Raw genomic sequence first — 23900 nt, 5'->3', positions numbered from 1 at the left:
CCGATGACGGAAATCATCAGCTTTGAATGCCCCTGAAAAGCCTGACACATGACGTCACAGTCTCTGAAGGTACTTCAGACAAGGTGTGCATCACAAATGGTACTCTATTCTCTATAGAGTGCACTACTTTTGAGCAGGGCCCAGAGGTTAAAGTAATGCATTATAAAGGAAATAGTGTGCCATTTGGGACGAAGAAAAGGACGGACATCTGGAATCCAAAAGGCTCTTTGGAAAAACCTGCATGTTGACCCTTGAACCACTGTGTAGATCCATGAGGGAACTCCTCAGAACCAACCTGTGATACAATATCTCCTCATATCTATTCAAATTCCAAAGACTTAAGGAGAGGAAAGTAGATGAAAAAAATACAGCAGTCTTAATATAATCCTAAAACCACAGTAAAATACAGGACGTGTGAGACTTTTCCACAAAGAAAATGAAGTAAGTTACAGTTTATGGAAACACAACTGGTTGTTTCATGAGGATAATACAATATCTGCAGGAAGTGACAAGATAGAGATAACTGTGTTCAATATTTAGTATTACACTAAAAGCGTTGTCAAAAGCATGTCAATAATTTGGCACACAAAGCTTAGCCTATGAATAGCAATGAATGATCCATCTACACGCGCGAGCGTCAACGGCATAGGACTGTGCTGCTGCTCTATGCCTAGAAGTGGACAGCGCCGTGGTGCTGAAATGCTCAGCGACATCTGATTCTGCACACACAGGAGAGGGAATGCTTCCGTTTCCATAGCACTGATGCTGTATAGTCTGACAGATAGGCTAACGTTGAAAATCATTATACAGGACATATCTAATTATTTATTCAAACGCCATTGTTTAATCATTGTTGTGTAATATGTACGTGATTGAAAAGGAAGTAGTATGATTTGACGCGAAGATGGCGCCCGTTGCTAACCCAACCCAAAGCCAACAGAGTGAGAAGGCCGCTTAATAGCCTAGGATTCAAATGCATTGCTAACTGTTGAAAGACATAGGCTACTGAAGCATATTCAGTCGACTCAAAGATCCTTCTCCCTGCTCATATTATCCGAACATTCATTTGGAGAACAGACTAAATGCATAGCCAACATGCTGCCTTATTGTAAAAGCTATTTCTAGAGGCAATGATGTTCATAAATATATCTTCTCTCCACTCAGAACGATTAGCCCATTAGAACAGGCAACATGTGCAGGACGTAGGCTACGTAACCCTGAAATGTGATCAGCTCCAGCTCGCACAACCAGTTACAACAGGGTTACCCCAACCCAGCACTCACTGCACGAGCACAGCTGACGTGACAGTTAGCGCGCGATGTCCCCACAATGACTCTCTCTCTTTCTCCACTCGCTCTCTCTCACACGTTTGAATGATAGCGAATCATAATGGCTTACTTTAGCATTGACTGTTCCTTCTCATCTTCCTTTTTCTGTCGGTCCAAGACGCCCAGGATGATCTTCCTCTCATCCTCGGTGAGGTGGCTGAGGTCCGGCAGGTCGGGTAGGGCTCCAGCCGGCGGGGGAGCGCCTGGGCCCTGGGGCCCGAGTGGAGCTGACATCGCTACACACAATTGCTAAAAAATAAATAATAATTATAACATATATTTTAAAAAAGACCAACATTGAGTGATAGAATGGATAGACTTAATTTTAATAGAAAATTGCCTAATTTCAAAATCATATGGCTTCTCTCTAATATTAGGCTGAAATATTCCATTGGTGTGGTTCTTGTATTCATAATCATAACCACTAGCATAGGCTACCCTAATGCAAGACATATCGGTTGGATTGTTCACATATATTCTGACGCATGCCGGTATATTTGGGCTTTAAGAATAAGACACAATATGTCAAAATGTTCCTTTTTACAAGGAATGCAGACATGCTTTCTATATAGCCTCAATTTCCACCCAATACACGAACCTTATCTGAATGGGATTCAGCGGTTCTGGTATAGCAGGCTGCTACAGCTCATAATAAATACAGAGAAATTAATCGGTGAGGAACACAAGACACCTATCCAACAGAATTATCGCCTAATTCTCACACAAACTCCCCAATTCCAGTAGCCTACGAGACATACACTGGAGATGCTGGACAGAGGCCCTTTGGTTTTATAACCAAAATGTACGGTCTTCTGGAAACAAGCATTCCAAACACAATTATCCTATTCCATTCACGGTTGGATTGTAGAGAAATATAGAATAGAGCTCTTGCCTTTTATTTTGCAATCATGTTCCAGCCTGTCTAACCCATCGCGGTCATCCTTTAGAATGGGTTTGCTCGCATTTTTAAATAAAGACGTCGCCTCTTTCCTTGTTTGTTTTTCTTTCGAGTCCTTGCCCCACACTCTCTCTTTCTCGCTTTTCTCCAGGTTTATAATTCTTGGAGATTTCTTAAATGCACAAAAATGGATGCAATGAAAAAATCCTGATAGGAAGAGTAGGCGGAGCGATGGAGACGCGTAGAACAAAGCTGAGCGCGAGTGGCTTCATGAAAAAGGAAGGGGAGAGGGGCGATTGTCGACGTATTTTCGTTGACATCAGGCATTTGCAAAACACGGACTGGAAATAATTTGCAGCTGGACCAGATTATAAAAAACATGTGCCTGTTAAAGAGCATTTTCGGAAGAAAAGTGATGTGAAATGTACAGCGAAAGTTCAAATCTTCATCAGCACACAATAAAACTGGCACACTAGAAATGTGCATTTCAACACCATGTCGCTGTCCAGTTTTCTGTGTGGTGCAGCAGCATATTGTTGAGCAGCACAAATTCTCTTTTGATTAGGATTGCCTCTCCAACTGGAGGTATGAATAAAGTTGTGTTATACAGCATTCCTATTCCTAATTTGGTAACACTTTAGACTACTTTTAACCATCCAGGTACAATAATAACAAATAAATAACATTTGTCCTAGAAAAAAGCTATCACCAACACAGTCCATGTCTATCATTGATTTATCAGTTGCTTCTTGTGACACTGCTTCTTAACTTTTTAGTCCCATCATGTCAAACACCTCTCTTATACGCTCTCACCCCATCCCAAGGCCCAGTCCACTCATCCCAAGGTCCAGACCTAACCCCTCACCCGAAGGCTCAGTCCTAATCCCTCATTAAGGCCCAGCCCTAAACCCTCATCTCAAGGCCCAGCCCTAACCCTTCAACTGAAGCCCCAGTCCTAACCCCTCAACCGAAGGCCCAGCCCTAACCCCTCATCTCAAGGCCCAATCATAACCCCTCATCCGAAGGCCCAGTCCTAACATCCCCCCTTCCCAAACCGTGCTCATGATCCAGGTTTGATAGGATTATGAAATAAGGCATACGCATCATAGCTAAATCCTGCCGTGATAAAGTGGATAGAACACTATACCTCATAAAGACTAAGTTCATTAGCATCAATACACCGAGCCCAACACAAGCTCATCCACTTTGAGTCAGAATGCCAATAAATCATTAAACACCAAAACACTGATAAAAGTGTGCTGAACTTGTTACCATAGCTACTGACTTAGTCTTCTTTGTATCTCGGGTCGTACATAAGGCTACAACAATGTTCTGCCATCAGTCTCTGTCTTTGGCCACAGCTTGTGCTATCCCATTAGACCCATCACTTCAAGCTCAGTCACTACTCTCCGTCGCTAGGTAGTTTTTGGCCTGCCTCGCGTGCTCTTTCCAGTTGTTGTCCACCTGAAGGCAACTTTGGGGATCCTTTCTGGTGGTATACTTAACACTTGTCACAGCCAACGAAATCTGCATCTATAGTAACCCCTATACAAGATCATGCACCTTCAGTCACAATGCTAAAAAATCATTGGTAAAAAAAATAAACCCAAAAACATTGGTAAAAGTCAGTCTAATTTTGTATTTGACGGCCTTGCAACATACAGTTGAAGTCGTAAGTTTACATACACCTTAGCCAAACTCATTTAAACTCAGTTTTTCACAATTCCTGACATTTAATCCTAGTAAAAATGTCCTGTCTTAGGTCAGTTAGGATCCCCACTTTATTTTAAGAATGTGAAATGTCAGAATAATAGTAGAGAGAAGGATTTATTTCAGCTTTTATTTCTTTCATCACATTCCCAGTGGGTCAGAAGTTTACATACACTCAATTAGTATTTGGTAGCATTGCCTTTAAATTGTTTAACTTGGGTCAAACATTTCAGGTAGCCTTCCACAAGCTTCCCACAATAAGTTGGGTGAATTTTTGGCCCATTCCTCCTGACAGAGCTGGTGTACCGGAGTCAGGTTTGTAGGTCTCCTTGCTCGCACACACTTTTTCAGTTCTGCCCACAAATTAACTATAGGATTGAGGTCAGGGCTTTGTGATGGCCACTCCTATACCTCGACTTTGTTGTCCATTGTCCACAACTTTGGAAGTATGCTTGGGGTCATTGTCCATTTGGAAGACCCATTTGCGACCAAGCTTTAACTTCCTGACTGATGTCTTGAGATGTTGCATTCAATATATCCACATAATTTCCTATCTATTTTGTGAAATGCACCAGTCCTTCCTGCAGCAAAGCACCCCCATAACATGATCCTGCCACCCCCATGCTTCACAGTTGGGATGGTGTTCTTCGGCTTGCAAGCCTCCCCTTGGTGTTAATACTTGCGCACTATAGTTTGTACAGATGAACGTGGTACCTTCAGGCGTTTGGAAATTGTTCCCAAGGATGCACCAGACTTGGTCTACAATTCATTTTCTGAGGTCTTGGCTGATTTCTTTAGATTTTCCCATGATGTCAAGCATTTTCTGGAATTTCCCAAGCTGTTTATAGACACAGTCAACTTAGCGTATGTAAACATCTGACCCACTGGAATTGTGAGTGAATTATAAATGAAATAATCTGACTGTAAACAATTGGTTGGAAAAATTACAAGCACAAAGTAAATGTCCTAATCGACTTGCCAAAACAATAGTTTGTTAACAAGAAATTTGGGAAGTGGTTGAAAAATGAGTTTTAATGACTCCAACCTAAGTGTATGTAGACTTCCGACTTCAACTGTAGGTATATCAATTACAATAAAAACCTCCTTGTTTACTAGAATTCAGGCACATTAAAATAACAATTCAGAAATATATTACTAAAATATGCCAAACAAAACAAATGATGCTAATCTGAGCACCTTGGATATTAATTGGATACTTTTAAATATTTTTTGTTAATGTAATAAACAAGCGTTGAAAAGTATCGTTGCATCGATATGAGAATCAGTGTATTTTGCCTACCAAAAAACAGTATTCATATCAGACCCAAAAATATCATACCACATCTTTATTAGCAGTGTATCAATAAATACAAAAAACATGATCAATCTAAGGTTACTGAATCAGTAAACAATAGCTGAAGGTATGTGGTGGTGTAGCGAGGCCAAACATTTAAGATAGGTTTCTAAAACAAACGTTCTGGTGATATTTGACGGATGTTGTTCTTCTTGGTTTCTAGTGTATTCTTATTTCAATACAATAACATCCGAAAATTATTGTTCCAACAATAGCATTCATGAAATCTTCATCTGGGGGTACAAAGTTTTACCATGACAATTGGGACACTTATGTCAACAAACTTCACAATATTGACCTATATTTCTCTTTTGTAATAAGCCTGGGAGAGGTGGAATGAGTTCTTTCAGAGTCTTAGATAGGGTTGTGTTCAGGAGGGTGCAGCCTTTTGAACGTTGCAGATCAGAATGTCATGAATATAACTGAAGGGATCCACAACGTTGTGTGCAGGGTTGCAAAATTCTGGTATCTTTCCCAAGTGGCCAGGTTTGTCAGAAATCCCGTTTGGAATATTCCTGGAACACAGGAGGCTGCTGAGGGGAGGACGGCTCATAATAATGGCCGGAACAGAGCAAATGGAATGACATCAAACACATGGAAACCATGTATTTGATCCCCTTCTGCTCCAGTTATTACCGCGAGCCCGTCCTCCCCAATTAAGGTGCCACCAACCTCCTGTGTCCTGGAACCATGAGGGACCAAGCAGGATATCCAAGTATCTGGAATTTCTGGAAAACCAGAGAATTTTGGGAAACTTACCGACATTTTACAACACTAGCTGTGTATGTCTGAACATGGCCCAAGTGTGTGTAGAGGCAGAGTAGTCCTTCAGTCCGCCAACGCCACACGATCACTGGCATCCTATTTCACCACGGTGACCACATGTTTCTCTTTCTCCGTCACCACGGGCATGGAGCCAGGCTTGCTGTGCTTGCGTACGTTCCTCTCCCTGGGACACACAATGAGGCAGCAATGAATAACAAACATCGGGAACCAATTCATGAGAATATTCAGACACAGAGAAAGAACCGTTAGCAGAGTACACAAAGGAGTTAGTGCCAGGCAGGTGGCCTGATGTCATAAAATGTAGAATACACTAATAATGACATGTGAAAAATACACAGAGCATGTAGGCTACACTGCCTTCAGTCATAGCTCCTAGGTACACATGGATGATATATTACAATAATGTGTTACTATGTTTCAGGACCAAAAATCAACAGACTAATATTTGCTTAATCATCAACTTGTCATGATGGCACCATCACTTCCCCTTAGACTTTAGTGTAAATGAGCAAAAAGTCCGTGATGACCAAGCCATGAGGGAACATCCTGTCATCCATTAGGGTAAGTGTGCCTTGGTAGGGCAGTCAGACCTATTCTGGCAGCCAGCTACGGCCTCAACCACTACATGGACCTTCTGCCATAGTTGGACAGAGGCCAGGGTAGTTCTGAACCTACTGTGTTAACAGAGATTGACAGTTTCCTTTGTGGTGAGGCCACAGACCAGGCCAACCACCCGAAAACCTCCTCCCATCAACACAGACAAATAAGGTCCAAAACAACATTAACCTTCCCAAGAACTTCACCAAGAAGCCAATTCTACTGATATACATACTGTAATATATAGACTTCTGTGGTTTGACTGTAAAAACAAGAGTATTGGGGATATGTGCAGGTAGAGTTGAGAACAGAAAGCCACTGTAGGGCAGACAGTAGAGGCATGGGTAAAGGAGGAGCCCATACTTCCTGCGGCGAGCCTCCTTCATGACACGCAGCTCCTTGCTCTGGCTGTAGATGGACTTGGGCAGGTGGCGGTGGCGCGAGATGCGGCGGATCTGAGGGTGGTGCTGGAACTTCTCCTTCAGCTTCTGGCTGTAGTTCACAGCTGACTTCTCCCTAGGAGCCAGCTAGACCACAAAGGGGGGGGGGGGGTTGACAACAGAGAAAAATAAATAGTATTTAAGAAGGAGAGAGAAAAAAAAGAGAAAGGGAAAGAAAATAAAGAACAAAGAGATTTCAATCTACTACTGAGGTCTACTTGGGAGCCTCATTTATCAGTATACACTAATTACCAGTGCATAATGACAACATTTTCATGGGAAAACTGAAATCTAAATAAAATTGTTTAACTGTATGACTATGTCCCCTGGGACGTTGAACCATGGGGAAAAGCAGGGTTGAAAATGTTCAGCTTTGGATACAGTTATCTTTAACACCTACTACTGCTCGCTCATCTTTGTGACTTGGATATTATGACTGAACGATAGGCCCCATGTTTAGTTATAAGATGGTAAAATATTCGCTATTATCTACAGTTCCGGAGTTCCAAATTAAGCAGCAGCAGCTGAAAAGATGAGCTCCTACAAATATTGAAATTTAAATGTTTTTTTAGAGTAAAGTACATCGAAAAAAAATCAAAAGAAAACTGCAAACTGAATAGGAGACCAAACAAGCAGCAAACAAAGAAGAAAGGCTTTTGAAAAAGTAACAATTTTTCATAAAATTATACCGTTTTCTTAGCTAGCTAAGTTGTTTACCTGTTGCTAGGCAGTTGCTAGGGACATTCCTGAAAGAAGCTAGCTAGCTAACAAGGAGTGTCTAGTTGGCAGAAGAGAAGAAGGGACAAAGAAGGGACAAAGTGGGACAAAATAAGGACAGAAGAAAAGGGAAAGGGGACATTAAGGTGAAGCAGTCCTCTAAAGACACAAAAGACAATAATACAAGAAACAACACTTCTATTGCCTCTCCCTCTACGATACGCACTTCCGGTTTGGTTTGGAGCGAGTAGTTGCATTCCGCTTTGCTCCACAGGTAGTATTACAGGTAGTATTACATTTCATTTCATTACAGTACAACAGTTTGATTTGTTTGATCTTAGCTGGCTACATAGCCGTCTTTGTATCCAAGATAATTGTGTAGTCTAGAGTAATTGTCGAGGTTACCTAGCCAGTTAGAGGTTACCTAGCCAGCTACACTTTCAAACAAAGTCAACAACGCAGCCACTGCTAGCTAGCCTATTTCACCAGCCAGCAGTACTATATCATTTTAGTCAATAAGATTTTTTGCAACGTAAGCTTAACTTTCTGAACATTCGAGACGTGTAGTCCACTTGTCATTCCAATCTCCTTTGCATTAGCGTAGCCTCTTCTGTAGCCTGTCAACTATGTGTCTGTCTATCCCTGTTCTCTCCTCTCTGCACAGACCATACAAACGCTTCACACCGCGTGGCCGCTGCTACTCTAACCTGGTGGTCCCAGCGCGCACGACCCACGTGGAGTTCCAGGTCTCAGGCAGCCTCTGGAACTGCCGATCTGCGGCCAACAAGGCAGAGTTCATCTCAGCCTATGCTTCCCTCCAGTCCCTCGACTTCTTGGCACTGACGGAAACATGGATTACCACTGATAACACTGCTACTCCTACTGCTCTCTCCTCGTCTGCCCACGTGTTCTCGCACACCCCGAGAGCTTCTGGTCAGCGGGGTGGTGGCACTGGGATCCTCATCTCTCCCAAGTGGACATTCTCTCTTTCTCCCCTGACCCATCTGTCTATCGCCTCCTTTGAATTCCATGCTGTCACAGTTACCAGCCCTTTCAAGCTTAACATCCTTATCATTTATCGCCCTCCAGGTTCCCTTGGAGAGTTCATCAATGAGCTTGACGCCCTGATAAGTTCCTTTCCTGAGGATGGCTCACCTCTCACAGTTCTGGGTGACTTTAACCTCCCCACGTCTACCTTTGACTCATTCCTCTCTGCCTCCTTCTTTCCACTCCTCTCCTCTTTTGACCTCACCCTCTCACCTTCCCCCCCTACTCACAAGGCAGGCAATACGCTTGACCTCATCTTTACTAGATGCTGTTCTTCCACTAATCTCATTGCAACTCCCCTCCAAGTCTCCGACCACTACCTTGTATCCTTTTCCCTCTCGCTCTCATCCAACACTTCCCACACTGCCCCTACTCGGATGGTATCGCGCCGTCCCAACCTTCGCTCTCTCTCCCCCGCTACTCTCTCCTCTTCCATCCTATCATCTCTTCCCTCTGCTCAAACCTTCTCCAACCTATCTCCTGATTCTGCCTCCTCAACCCTCCTCTCCTCCCTTTCTGCATCCTTTGACTCTCTATGTCCCCTATCCTCCAGGCCGGCTCGGTCCTCCCCTCCTGCTCCGTGGCTCGACGACTCATTGCGAGCTCACAGAACAGGGCTCCGGGCAGCCGAGCGGAAATGGAGGAAAACTCGCCTCCCTGCGGACCTGGCATCCTTTCACTCCCTCCTCTCTACATTCTCCTCTTCTGTCTCTGCTGCTAAAGCCAATTTCTACCACTCTAAATTCCAAGCATCTGCCTCTAACCCTAGGAAGCTCTTTGCCACCTTCTCCTCCCTCCTGAATCCTCCTCCCCCTCCTCCCTCTCTGCTGATGACTTCGTCAACCATTTTGAAAAGAAGGTCGACGACATCCGATCCTCGTTTGCTAAGTCAAACGACACCGCTGGTTCTGCTCACACTGCCCTACCCTGTGCTTTGACCTCTTTCTCCCCTCTCTCTCCAGATGAAATCTCGCGTCTTGTGACAGCCGGCCGCCCAACAACCTGCCCGCTTGACCCTATCCCCTCCTCTCTTCTCCAGACCATTTCCGGAGACCTTCTCCCTTACCTCACCTCGCTCATCAACTCATCCTTGACCGCTGGCTACGTCCCTTCCGTCTTCAAGAGAGCGAGAGTTGCACCCCTTCTGAAAAAACCTACACTCGATCCCTCCGATGTCAACAACTACAGACCAGTATCCCTTCTTTCTTTTCTCTCCAAAACTCTTGAACGTGCCGTCCTTGGTCAGCTCTCCTGCTATCTCTCTCAGAATGACCTTCTTGATCCAAATCAGTCAGGTTTCAAGACTAGTCATTCAACTGAGACTGCTCTTCTCTGTGTCACGGAGGCGCTCCGCACTGCTAAAGCTAACTCTCTCTCCTCTGCTCTCATCCTTCTAGACCTATCGGCTGCCTTTGATACTGTGAACCATCAGATCCTCCTCTCCACCCTCTCCGAGCTGGGCATCTCCGGCGCGGCCCACGCTTGGATTGCGTCCCACCTGCAGGTCGGCAGGTGGCGTGGCGAGAATCTGTCTCCGCACCACGTGCTCTCACCACTGGTGTCCCCCAGGGCTCTGTTCTAGGCCCTCTCCTATTCTCGCTATACACCAAGTCACTTGGCTCTGTCATATCCTCACATGGTCTCTCCTATCATTGCTATGCAGACGACACACAATTAATCTTCTCCTTTCCCCCCTCTGATAACCAGGTGGTGAATCGCATCTCTGCATGTCTGGCAGACATATCAGTGTGGATGACGGATCACCACCTCAAGCTGAACCTCGGCAAGACGGAGCTGCTCTTCCTCCCGGGGAAGGACTGCCCGTTCCATGATCTCGCCATCACGGTTGACAACTCCATTGTGTCCTCCTCCCAGAGTGCTAAGAACCTTGGCGTGATCCTGGACAACACCCTGTCGTTCTCAACTAACATCAAGGCGGTGACCCGTTCCTGTAGGTTCATGCTCTACAACATTCGCAGAGTACGACCCTGCCTCACGCAGGAAGCGGCGCAGGTCCTAATCCAGGCACTTGTCATCTCCCGTCTGGATTACTGCAACTCGCTGTTGGCTGGGCTCCCTGCCTGTGCCATTAAACCCCTACAACTCATCCAGAACGCCGCAGCCCGTCTGGTGTTCAACTTTCCCAAGTTCTCTCACGTCACCCCGCTCCTCCGCTCTCTCCACTGGCTTCCAGTTGAAGCTCGCATCCGCTACAAGACCATGGTGCTTGCCTACGGAGCTGTGAGGGGAACGGCACCTCCGTACCTTCAGGCTCTGATCAGGCCCTACACCCAAACAAGGGCACTGCGTTCATCCACCTCTGGCCTGCTCGCCTCCCTACCTCTGAGGAAGTACAGTTCCCGCTCAGCCCAGTCAAAACTGTTCGCTGCTCTGGCACCCCAATGGTGGAACAAACTCCCTCACGACGCCAGGTCAGCGGAGTCAATCACCACCTTCCGGAGACACCTGAAACCCCACCTCTTTAAGGAATACCTAGGATAGGATAAAGTAATCCTTCTAACCCCCCCACCCTTAAAAGAGTTAGATGCACTATTGTAAAGTGGTTGTTCCACTGGATATCATAAGGTGAATGCACCAATTTGTAAGTCGCTCTGGATAAGAGCGTCTGCTAAATGACTTAAATGTTAAATGTTAAATGTTACAGTATAGGGCTGTCCCCAACCAAAAACAATTTTGGATCACTGAATGTAGTAGTCTCTTCTTTTGACCATCGAGTGGTCGACATTTTTAAACGTAATTTTCCATATAGACACACCCTATGCGTTTTAATAAAATAAACTATATATGCATTGAGCTTGTCTGATGCTTTAAGCTCACTGTTTGATTAAATAAGATTTAAAAAATACTCAAGAGGGAGCAAGAGATCAAGATAACCAGAAGGGGGAAAAAACCTGTCCCGACTATCTTCCTCCCGGTCCTACTGGCTTTCGCAGATTCTGCAGTTACTCTCCTGAAGTTGCCAGTAATAGGCTATATGAGAAGTATTCATCTGGAATGGCAAGTTATCTGACCATTTCTACCGATCGGATATCCAGTTATGGTTCTCATATGCACATTTTTTGGAACAGTTTCATTTCATTTATAATAACGTCTTCGTATCTCAAAATCATTGTCATTTAGTTTATCAAAACGTAATCCAAATCTAAATGAATATTTTAAACCTAAAAAGTAACTTCTATTGCCAACTATGTAAAAATATCCTATAAAGCCACAACGGATAAGAAGTAAATCAGGTAGGCCTATTTTATGACGTTTCCACTAGATCAGAGCATGACATTTTTTGGTTATTGAAAGAGAGAGCTCAAAAGATTTTTCAAATACATTGAGGAATTATTGTCATTCTCAATGGATGTAAAAACAGACTTAGTTTGCTTGCTGTTTGAGGTGAAGAAAAGATTACCGAGAAGCTCCACCGCTTGTGGTGGTGCATTAAGCCAATCAGAAATACTATCAGATCCCCAAATGGGCACATTTATATGCCTACATTTGCGAGCAGGCCAGGTAGCCTATAGGCCAACTTCAATGCATAAATCAGTTGCACGTCCTTACTCAATATTGACAGGAGCACTCCAAACAAGACAATGACTAAATTGACAAAACTCGTAAATGGAATGAAATAAACCAAAACTTGTTTCTCACAAGTTTGCGCGCCGCAAACAACGTCTCCACTCCGACAATGAGAACGGTAAAAGACTGGAATAATTATACACTGCTCAAAAAAATTAAGGGAACACTTAAACAACACAATGTAACTCCAAGTCAATCACACTTCTGTGAAATCAAACTGTCCACTTAGGAAGCAACACTGATTGACAATAAATTTCACATGCTGTTGTGCAAATGGAATAGACAACAGGTGGAAATTATAGGCAATTAGCAAGACACCCCCAATAAAGGAGTGGTTCTGCAGGTGGTGACCACAGACCACTTCTCAGTTCCTATGCTTCCTGGCTGATGTTTTGGTCACTTTTGAATGCTGGCGGTGCTTTCACTCTAGTGGTTAGCATGAGACGGAGTCTACAACCAAGTTGTACAACAAGTGGCTCAGGTAGTGCAACAAGTGGCTCAGGTAGTGCAGCTCATCCAGGATGGCACATCAATGCGAGCTGTGGCAAGAAGGTTTGCTGTGTCTGTCAGCGTAGTGTCCAGAGCATGGAGGCGCTACCAGGAGACAGGCCAGTACATCAGGAGACGTGGAGGAGGCCGTAGGAGGGCAACAACCCAGCAGCAGGACCGCTACCTCCGCCTTTGTGCAAGGAGGAGCAGGACGAGCACTGCCAGAGCCCTGCAAAATGACCTCCAGCAGGCCACAAATGTGCACGTGTCTGCTCAAACGGTCAGAAACAGACTCCATGAGGGTGGTATGAGGGCCCGACGTCCATAGGTGGGGGTTGTGCTTACCGCCCAACACCGTGCAGGACATTTGGCATTTGCCAGAGAACACCAAGATTGGCAAATTCGCCACTGGCGCCCTGTGCTCTTCACAGATGAAAGCAGGTTCACACTGAGCACATGTGACAGACGTGACAGAGTCTGGAGACGCCGTGGAGAACGTTCTGCTGCCTGCAACATCCTCCAGCATGACCGGTTTGGCGGTGGGTCAGTCATGGTGTGGGGTGGCATTTCTTTGGGGGGCCGCACAGCCCTCCATGGGCTCGCCAGAGGTAGCCTGACTGCCATTAGGTACCGAGATGAGATCCTCAGACCCCTTGTGAGACCATATGCTGGTGCGGTTGGCCCTGGGTTCCTCCTAATGCAAGATAATGCTAGACCTCATGTGGCTGGAGTGTGTCAGCAGTTCCTGCAAGAGGAAGGCATTGATGCTATGGACTGGCCCGCCCGTTCCCCAGACCTGAATCCAATTGAGCACATCTGGGACATCATGTCTCGCTCCATCCACCAACGCCACATTGCACCACAGACTGTCCAGGAGTTGGCGGATGCTTTAGTCCAGGTCTGGGAGGAGATCCCTCAGGAGACCATCCGCCACCTCATCAGGAGCATGCCCAGGCATTGTAGGGAGGTCATACAGGCACGTGGAGGCCACACACACTACTGAACCTCATTTTGACTTGTTTTAAGGACATTACATCAAAGTTGGGTCAGCCTGTAGTGTGGTTTTCCACTTTAATTTTGAGTGTGACTCCAAATCCAGACCTCCATGGGTTGATCAATTTGATTTCCATTGATAATTTGTGTGTGATTTTGTTGTCAGCACATTCAACTATGTAAAGAAAAAAGTATTTAATAAGAATAGTTAATTCATTCAGATCTAGGATGTGTTATTTTAGTGTTCCCTTTATTTTTTTGAGCAGTGTACAACAACTGTTCAGAGGCGACTGCGTGAATCAGGCCTTCATGGTCGATTTGTTGGAAAGAAACCACTACTAAAGGACATCAATAAGAAGAAGAGACTTGCTTGGGCCAAGAAACACAAGCAATGGACATTAGAACGGTGGAAATCTTTCCTTTGGTCTGATGAGTCCAAATGTGAGATTTTTGTTTCCAACCCGCCGTGTCTTTGTGAGACGCAGAATAGGTGAACGGATGATCTCCGCATGTGTGGTTCCCACCGTAAAGCATTGAGGAGGAGGTGTGATTATTATTATACCAAGATGGCATAGCAGTCAGACGTCCTTTGTCCTCGTCTTGTCGTGTCCCGTGTGTGTGTGTGTGTGTGTGTGTGTGTGTGTGTGTATATATATATATATATCTTTCTTCGCATAGCTTTTATATATTTTCTTTTCCAAAAACTCAACTTCAAAATACTCTCCTGCAACCCGCCTCACCAATAAAAAAAAATAAGTATTATTTACCTCAAATCTGAAATCCACAATAGAAGCTAGCCAGAAGCTAACCAGAAGCTAGCCAGTTTACTGGCTAACGTTAGTATTCAGCTAACCACGGTTTGTGGTCATCAGCTATCCTTTAGCTCGAAAAGCTATCGCCAGTTTTGTACAACGCGACTCAGACCAGAACATACTGGACCTATTTTTCTCTCCATATCCCCGGATTTCAACCGCAAGCTCTGGACATTTACACCTGGATCTCGCAGCTAGCTAGCTGCTATCAGTGTGACTATTGGCTTACGTCGATCCCGGAGCAAACATCAATTATTCCGGAGCTAGCCAGCTGAAGAGTTCCATCAGCCACTCCTGTGCTACAATCACCTTTCCGGACCCGTTTTACTGCCGAAGCGGAGCCCCACCGGGCCTTCACGATTGGACTACCGACGTTATCTGCCCGAGGGAGTTATCCAACTGGCCCCTCCGTCGCGACTTTACCTGAACGCCCATCTGCGGCCCGCTAATCGTTAGCTGTCTTATCGGCTGCTATCTGAATAGGTCTCTCGGACAATTTTTCTTGGGTCACTATAACTACATCTATTTTGCCAATTGGATTGATCCCCCTACCACACGGAACCGCACTAATCTACCGTCTGAAACGCATGAGGTGGCTAAAAACAGACCTCCATCCTATGCTAGCTTGCTACCGATGGCCCGGCTAGCTGTCTGAATCGCCGTTACCCCAACCTCACTACTCACTGGACCCTTATGATCACTCGACTAAGCATGCCTCTCCTTCATGTCAATATGCCTTGTCCACTGCTGTTCTGGTTAGTGTTTATTGGCTTATTTCACTGTCAAGCCTCTAGCCCTGCTCTTTATACCTTATCCAAACTTTCAGTTCCACCACCCACACATGCGATGACATCACCTGGTTTCAATGATGTTTCTAGAGACAATATCTCTCTCATCACTCAATACCTAGGTTTACCTCCACTGTATTCACATCCTACCATACCTTTGTCTGTACATTATACCTTGAAGCTATTTTATCGCCCCCAGAAACGTCCGTTTACTCTCTGTTCCGGACATTGTAGACGACCAATTCTCATAGCTTTTAGCCGTACCCTTATCCTACTTCTCCTCTGGTGATGTAGAGGTTAATCCAGGCCCTGCAGTGCCTAGCTCCACTCATATTCCCCAGGTGCTCTCTTTTGATGACTTCTGTAACCGTAATAGCCTTGGTTTCATGCATGTTAACATTAGAAGCCTCCTCCCTAAGTTTGTTTTATTCACTGCTTTAGCACACTCTGCCAACCCGGATGTTCTAGCCGTGTCTGAATCCTGGCTTAGGAAGACCACCAAAAATTCTGAAATCGCCATTCCTAACTACAACATTTTCAGACAAGATAGAACGGCCAAAGGGGGCGGTGTTGCAATCTACTGCAAAGATAGCCTGCAGATTTCTGTCCTACTATCCAGGTCTGTACCCAAGCAATTTGAACTTCTACTTTTAAAAATCCACCTCTCTAAAAACAAGTCTCTCACCGTTGCCGCCTGCTATAGACCACCCTCTGCCCCCAGCTGTGCTCTGGACACCATATGTGAACTGATTGCCCCCCATCTATCTTCAGAGCTCGTGCTGCTAGGCGACCTAAACTGGAACATGCTTAACACCCCAGCCATCCTATAATCTAAGCTTGATGCCCTCAATCTCACACAAATTATCAATGAACCTACCAGGTACCACCCCAAAGCCGTAAACACGGGTACCCTCATAGATATCATCCTAACCAACTTGCCCTCTAAATACACCTCTGCTGTTTTAAACCAAGATCTCAGCGATCACTGCCTCATTGCCTGCATCCGTAATGGGTCAGCGGTCAAACGACCTCATCACTGTCAAATGCTCCCTGAAACACTTCAGCGAGCAGGCCTTTCTAATTGCCTTGGCCTGGGTATCCTCGAAGGATATTGATCTCATCCCGTCAGTAGAGGATGCCTGATTATTTTTTTATTTTTTTTAAATACCTTCCTCACCATCTTAAATAAGCATGCCCCATTCAAGAAATTTCGAACCAAAAACAGATATAGCCCTTGCTTCTCTCCAGACCTGACTGCCCTTAAAACCTCTTCCGAATCCGGGATCCTCCTCATCAGAAACGCTGACTAGCATAGCGCCACAAGTAAATAATACCATATAAATATCATGAAATCACAAGTCCAATACAGCAAATGAAAGATAAACATCTTGTGAATCCAGCCAACATGTCCGATTTTTAAAATGTTTTACAGCGAAAACACAACATATATTTATGTTAGCTCACCACCATATCCAAAAAAACACAGCCATTTTTTCACAGCAAAGATAGCTTTCACAAAACCCACAAATAGAGATAAAAATAATCACTAACCTTTGAACAACTTCATCAGATGACAGTCTTATAACATCATGTTATACAATACATTTATGTTTTGTTCGAAAATGTGCATATTTATAGCTACAAATCCTGGTTTTACATTGTGAACATTGCGCAAAAATGCTCCAAATTGTCCGGAGAAATTTTAGAGAGTCACGTAATCTAACAGAAAAACTCATCATAAACTTTGCTGAAAAATACATGTTGGACATATAATTAAAGATACACTGGTTCTTAATGCAACCGCGGTGTTAGATTTAAAAAAATAACTTTAGTAAAAAGCACAGCATACAATAATCTGAGACAGCGCTCAGCCATTCTCCGCCATGTTGGAGTCCAAAGAGTCCACAAAAATACGAAATAACATCATAAATATTCCCTTACCTTTGATGATCTTTCATCAGAATGCAGTGCAAGGAGTCCTAGTTCCACAATAAATCGTTGTTTTGTTTTAGAAAGTCCATTTCTTCTGTCGAATTAGCAACTTTGGCTAGCATAGTGGAGCTCACGTGTCCATGAAAGTTTGACGCATGGAACGAATAATTCAAAAAGTCATAATAAAAGTTGAATAAACTGGTCAAACTCAGTTGAGAATCCATCTTTAGGATGTTTTTCTCGTATGTATCCAATAACGTCCCAGACGGAGCATTTCTTCGTGTCTACCTAAGGCATTGCAGCCAACGATATGGTGCAACCAGGTGCGCAGCAAAATACTGCCAATATGGCTGACCTGTCACTCCAAAAGCTCTCATTTGGTCCCACATCAGGCTAGACACCTCATTCAACGTTCTACTGCCTGTTGACATCTAGTGGAAGGCGTATGAAGTGCATACATATCCATAAATACAAGGCAATTGAATAGGCGAAGCCCTTCACAGAGACCCATTTCAGAATTTTCACTTCCTGTTTGGAAGTTTGCCTGCCAAATGAATTCTGTTTTACTCACAGATATAATTCAAACAGTTTTAGAAACTTCAGAGTGTTTTCTATCCAATAGTAATAATAATATGCATATCATATGATCTAGAACAGAGTACGAGGCCGTTTAATTTGGGCACTATTTTTTCCCAAAATGAAAAGGGCGCCCCCTATTTCCAAGATGTTAACCAACACAAAAACATCCTATGGCGTTCTGCATTAGCATCGAACAGCCCCCGACATATGCAACTTTTCAGGGAAGCTAGAAACCAATATACACAGGCAGTTAGAAAAGCCAAGGCTAGCTTTTTCAAGCAGAAATTTGCTTCCTGCAACACAAACTCAAAAAAGTTCTGGGACACTGTAAAGTCCATGGAGAATAAGAACACCTCCCCCCAGCTGCCCACTGCACTGAGGACAGGAAAAACTGTCACCACCGATAAATCCACAATAACTGAGAATTTCAATAAGCATTTTTCTACGGCTAGCCATGCTTTCCACCTGGCTACCCATACCCCGGTTAACAGCACTGCACCCCCCACAGCAACTCGCCAAAGCCTTCCCAGTTTCTCCTTCTCCCAAATCCAGTCAGCTGATGTTCTGAAAGAGCTGCAAAATCTGGACCCCTACAAATCAGCCGGGCTAGACAATATGGACCCTTTCTTTCTAAAATTATCTGCCGAAATTATTGCAACTCCTATTACTAGCCTGTTCAACCTCTTTTGTATCGTCTGAGATTCCCAAAGATTGGAAAGCAGCCGCGGTCATCTCCCTCTTCAAAGGGGGGGACACTCTTGACCCAAACTGCTACAGACCTATATTTATCCTACCCTGCCTTTCTAAGGTCTTCGAAAGCCAAGTCAACAAACAGATTACCGACCATTTCGAATCCCACCATACCTTCTCCGCTATGCAATCTGGTTTCAGAGCTGGTCATGCGTGCACCTCAGCCACGCTCAAGGTCCTAAACGATATCCTAACCGCCATTGATAAGAAACAATACTGTGCAGCCTTATTCATTGACCTTGCCAAGGCTTTCGACTGTCAATCACCACATCCTCATTGGCAGACTCGATAGCCTTGGTTTCTCAAATGATTGCCTCGCCTGGTTTAACAACTACTTCTCTGATAGAGTTCAGTGTGTCAAATCGGAGGGCATGTTGTCCGGGCCTCTGGCAGTCTCTGGGGGTGCCACAGGGTTCAATTCTTGGACCGACTCTTCTCTGTATACATCAATGATGTCGCTCTTGCTGCTGGTGAGTCTCTTATCCACCTCTACGAAGACGACAACATTCTGTATACTTCTGGCCCTTCTTTGGACACTGTGTTAACAACCCTCCAGACGAGCTTCAATGCCATACAACTCTCCTTCCGTGGCCTTCAACTGCTCTTAAATGCAAGTAAAACTAAATGCATGCTCTTCAACCGATCGCTGCCTGCCCGCCCGTCCAACATCACTACTCTGGACGGTTCTGACTTAGAATATGTGGACAACTACAAATACCTAGGTGTCTGGTTAGACTGTAAACTCTCCTTCCAGACTCACATTAAGCATGTCCAATCCAAAATTAAATCTAGAATTGGCTTCCTATTTCGCAACAAAGCATCCTTCACTCATGCTGCCAAACATACCCTCGTAAAACTGACCATCCTACCGATCCTCGACTTCGGCGATGTCATTTACAAAATAGCCTCCAATACCCTACTCAATAAACTGGATGCAGTCTATCACAGTGCCATCCGTTTTGTCACCAAAGCCCCATATACTACCCACCACTGCGACCTGTACGCTCTCGTTGGCTGGCCCTTGCGTCATACTCGTCGCCAAACCCACTGGCTCCAGGTCATCTACAAGACCCTGCTAGGTAAAGTCCCCCCTTATCTCAGCTCGCTGGTCACCATAGCAGCACCCACCTGTAGCACGCGCTCCAGCAGGTATATCTCTGGTCACCCCCAAAACCAATTCTTACTTTGGCCGCCTCTCCTTCCAGTTCTCTGCTGCCAATGACTGGAATGAACTACAAAAATCTCTGAAACTGGAAACACTCATCTCCCTCACTAGCTTTAAGCACCAGCTGTCAGAGCAGCTCACAGATTACTGCACCTGTACATAGCCCATCTATAATTTAGCCCAAACAACTACCTCTCCCCCTACTGTATTTATTTATTTTGCTCCTTTGCACCCCATTATTTATATCTCTACTTTGCACATTCTTACACTGCAAATCTACCATTCCAGTGTTTTACTTGCTATATTGTATTTACTTCGCCACCATGGCCTTTTTTTTTGCCTTTACCTCCTTTATCTCACCTCACATTGTATATAGACTTATTTTTCTACTGTATTATTGACTGTATGTTTGTTTTACTCCATGTGTAACTGTGTTGTATGTGTCGAACTGCTTTGCTTTATCTTGGCCAGGTCACAATTGTAAATGAGAACTTGTTCTCAACTTGCCTACCTGGTTAAATAAAGGTGAAATAAATAAATAAATGGTGCTTTGTTAGTGACACTGTCAGTGACTTATTTAGAATTTAAGGCACACTTAACCAGCATGGCTACCACAGCATTCTGCATCTCAACAGTTGATGTGGAGATGTGTTTGTTACTTGAACTCCGTGAAACATTTATTTGGGCTGAAATCTGAGGTGCAGTTACTCTAATGACCTTATCCTCTGTGGCAAGGTAGGTAAATTCCACAAATTAACAGGGTTGCCTTGTTAAAAGTGAATTGAAATACATTCCACGTGACAACCAGGTTGAGAAAATGAGTGTAGAAAGCTGCCATCAAGGCAAAGGTTGGCTACTTTGAAGAATCTCAAATATAAAATATATTTTGATTTGTGTAACACTTTTTTGGTTACTACATGATTCCATGTGTGCCATTTCATTGTTTTGATGTCTTCACTACTGTTCTACAATGTAGAGAAAAGTAAAACAAAGAAAAAGCCTTAAATGAGTAGGTGTCAAAACTTGAGACTGGTACGGTATATTTACTACCGCTCAACTAAAAACAATATTGGTGGACTAACAGCCTAACGACCAACCTATCGACCAGTCCTAGCATAGTAAGTAGTACATAAACAACCTTCACATTCTAATCTGAATGAATGGTCCGAGAGCAGGCTATAGACAACAGTTCAACACACCCCTCACTCTCCATCTCCCTTCCTCTCCCTCATAAAAATCTTGAGCGTCTCTCATTCTCTCCGGACGTAGTTTCCGAGGATCTCTAAGTGGCCACTCTTCCAAGGCTTTTATTCTAATTATAATCAATTCAATTTGATGGGAGATTAGCTAATAGCTGCTGCTGCTGATGTTGAGGTACACTGCTTCCCTTAGACCAGGCCAACAACCTGTTAAATGTTATTTAAGAAAACCTTAACATTTACAGTGAAAAAGGAGCAGAGAAAAACTGACTGACTCTGCAGAGTTCTCTATGGTCTCCACGCTCTTTCAATAGAAAATGAGTAGTAGGCTTAAGGTGTTATGTAGCTGTACGAGCCGTGTATCCAGAGATACAGTGAGCTCCAAAAGTATTGGGACAGCGACAAATGTGTTGTTTTGGCTCTGTACTCCAGCACTTTGGTTTTGAAATGATACAATGAGAGGTTAAAGTGCAGACTGTCAGCTTTAATTTGAGGATATTTTCATCCATATTGGGTGATCCGGTTAGAAATTACAGCACCCATTTAGGGGTCCAAAAGTATTGGGGCAAATTAATTTGTGTATTAAAGTAGTCAAAAGTTTAGTATTTGGTCCCATATTCCTAGCACGCAATGATTACATTAAACCTGTGACACTACAAAATTGTTGGATGCATTTGCTGTGTGTTTTGGTCATGGTAGCTGTGTGTTTTGGTCATGGTAGCTGTTTGTTTTGGTCATGGTAGCATCCACATTAACATAGAAGTATCTAGAAACATTTTATTCTTATTTACAATAAAAGTGACTCCAATATGACATAACTTATTTACCATTCATTTCTATGGGGCACAAAATGATCTGAAACCACCTAAACAAACAGCAAAAGCATCCAACAAGTATGTATAGTCACAAGCTTGATGTTAACATTGTGTACTAGGAATATGGGACCAAATACTCAACTTTTCACTACTTAAATACACATAAGTGAATTTGTACCAATACTTTTGGTCCTCGTAAAATGGGGGGACTATGTACAAAAAGTGCTGTCATTTCTAAACGATTCACCTGAGAGTGAAAAGTGCTGGTGTACAAAGCCAAAACAAAAAATGTGTCACTGCCCAATACTTTGAGCTCACTGTATGTATAGGCTATATAGTCATACTTCTCATGACTGTCATGAGAATGTGTGACACGTACAATAATGTGTGATTTCAAAAGGTGAATTTACAATATGTCAAAGGTCAATGTGTAAGTAACATGAAAAATAGGATCACAGGACAAAAACGAATGACACCTGTATAGGTCACAGAGAGGTCAAAGGTAATCTCATAGAAAGGCATCAAAAGCCCAAAACCAGAGAGACAGTGCAGTTGCAACAAACAGGCTGAAGACTTCCACTCTTCCTGAGATCTGACATACCGCCTTGATTCAGCATTTCTTTTTAATTAAAGACCCTTCCAGTCCAACTTGATTGTTAATGCTTCATTATTTCCAGAGTGGCCGCTCTCTTTAAGTGATTGGGCCCATTCAAACTGCTGATAGCAGCTGGGCTCGTCTGCTCTGTTTAAGTGCAAAGCTACAGAATAAATCACCTCTTATACACTGACAGTAAAACAAGTGCCAAAAGTTGCCCAATTCTCCAGTGTTAAGCTGCATTAAGGGAATAAGGAAGAGTGAAGCAGAAGGGGGATGGATATTGGAGATGGCACCGAAAAACATCCATTCATCTCCCTTGTAATTTATCCTTGTAGGCTAAATGCTAGTTTTGGCAGCAGATGAAAGGAGTAAGGCTAGACTGTGTAAGAATCTGTTTAAGATACGCTAAACAGAACCTTACATTTCAGGTCATGTGTAAATAATGCCTTGAACATCCAGAGAGTTAGAGGTTGAAGAAAACATAACAGATATAATGCCAAAGTGGGCAGAATGTAATTCCAATATTTGGGATGGGCGATGCTAACGTTCACCTGCTGTAACACCTCTAAGTAATTCAAGTCACTATTTGCCCAAACATACATTTTAGTGAACTATCCCTTTAAATCCACTCTATAGTGCCACATTGCCCACACTGACTGACTGGTCAGACTTTGTCTATTGGTAATCAAGAGTTCCAAATAGCTCCAGTCTGTCACTAACCCTGCTCTGCTGTCCCTATTGGCCCATTGTACTTATTGAAAGTGATTCTGTTCCAAGTCAGTCAGCATCCATCAGAGCCCTTGACAGTGCCACTGCTGTTGGCACCCTGGCCTCTCTCTCTCTTACCATGCTGAGCGTACCATGGTGGGCATCAGGCCATGGCAGGTTGAGGAATCCAGCAAACTCGCAAAACGGAAGGCCAAAATCAGTGCTCCAACAAATGCATCAGAAGATTAGCATATGGGCCTATCAGTTATTGGTAAGCACTACAAATGTATCTAGGATCCATCTTTCTTTCATGACATTACTTTTGATACGCGACACCTGCAGGTTACAGGACGTGCGTACACTACTTCTAAAGGAGAGGAAGAGGACCGTGTCTCACCAATCCCAACTTCTCAGCAGCGTTGGCCTTCCACAGTCTGATGTTCATCTCATCTGAAGCACTCAGGATGTACTTGTTGTCTGACGACCACTTTATGGAGATGACATGCTGCATGCGCTTGGTGTGGTACACCTCCCTGTGAAGTCACACACACAACCACACACACTGAACACAATGTGGCTGTCGCACGGTGTCATCTCTAAACACGTC

At 44.0% G+C, this 23900-nt stretch overlaps 2 protein-coding genes across 14 annotated transcripts in view; both read right to left on the bottom strand.

Annotated features, from left to right (window-relative positions):
* rims2a (regulating synaptic membrane exocytosis 2a) overlaps window positions 1-1562 on the bottom strand; it is a 227380-nt gene extending 225818 nt beyond the window's left edge. For all 12 annotated transcript variants that reach the window (XM_038976295.1, XM_038976293.1, XM_038976291.1 and 9 more), the window contains exon 1: window positions 1399-1562. In XM_038976295.1, coding sequence (XP_038832223.1) covers window positions 1399-1562 — 164 coding nt within the window. The remainder of the gene's footprint in view (window positions 1-1398) is intronic.
* A 3705-nt stretch (window positions 1563-5267) lies between these two features.
* The window catches only part of LOC120030997 (DDB1- and CUL4-associated factor 13-like), a 25108-nt gene continuing 6475 nt past the window's right edge, over window positions 5268-23900 (bottom strand). For both annotated transcript variants that reach the window (XM_038976506.1, XM_038976507.1), the window contains 3 exons: window positions 23691-23826; window positions 7037-7200; window positions 5268-6239 (listed from right to left, as the gene is read on the bottom strand). In XM_038976506.1, coding sequence (XP_038832434.1) covers window positions 6152-6239; window positions 7037-7200; window positions 23691-23826 — 388 coding nt within the window. In that variant the 3' untranslated portion in view covers window positions 5268-6151. The remainder of the gene's footprint in view (window positions 6240-7036; window positions 7201-23690; window positions 23827-23900) is intronic.

Source organism: Salvelinus namaycush, chromosome 37 (assembly GCF_016432855.1).
Source record: "Salvelinus namaycush isolate Seneca chromosome 37, SaNama_1.0, whole genome shotgun sequence".
NCBI lineage: Eukaryota > Metazoa > Chordata > Actinopteri > Salmoniformes > Salmonidae > Salvelinus > Salvelinus namaycush.
Note: the sequence above shows the minus strand (reverse complement) of the source record. Positions and strands in the feature narration are given on the sequence as shown.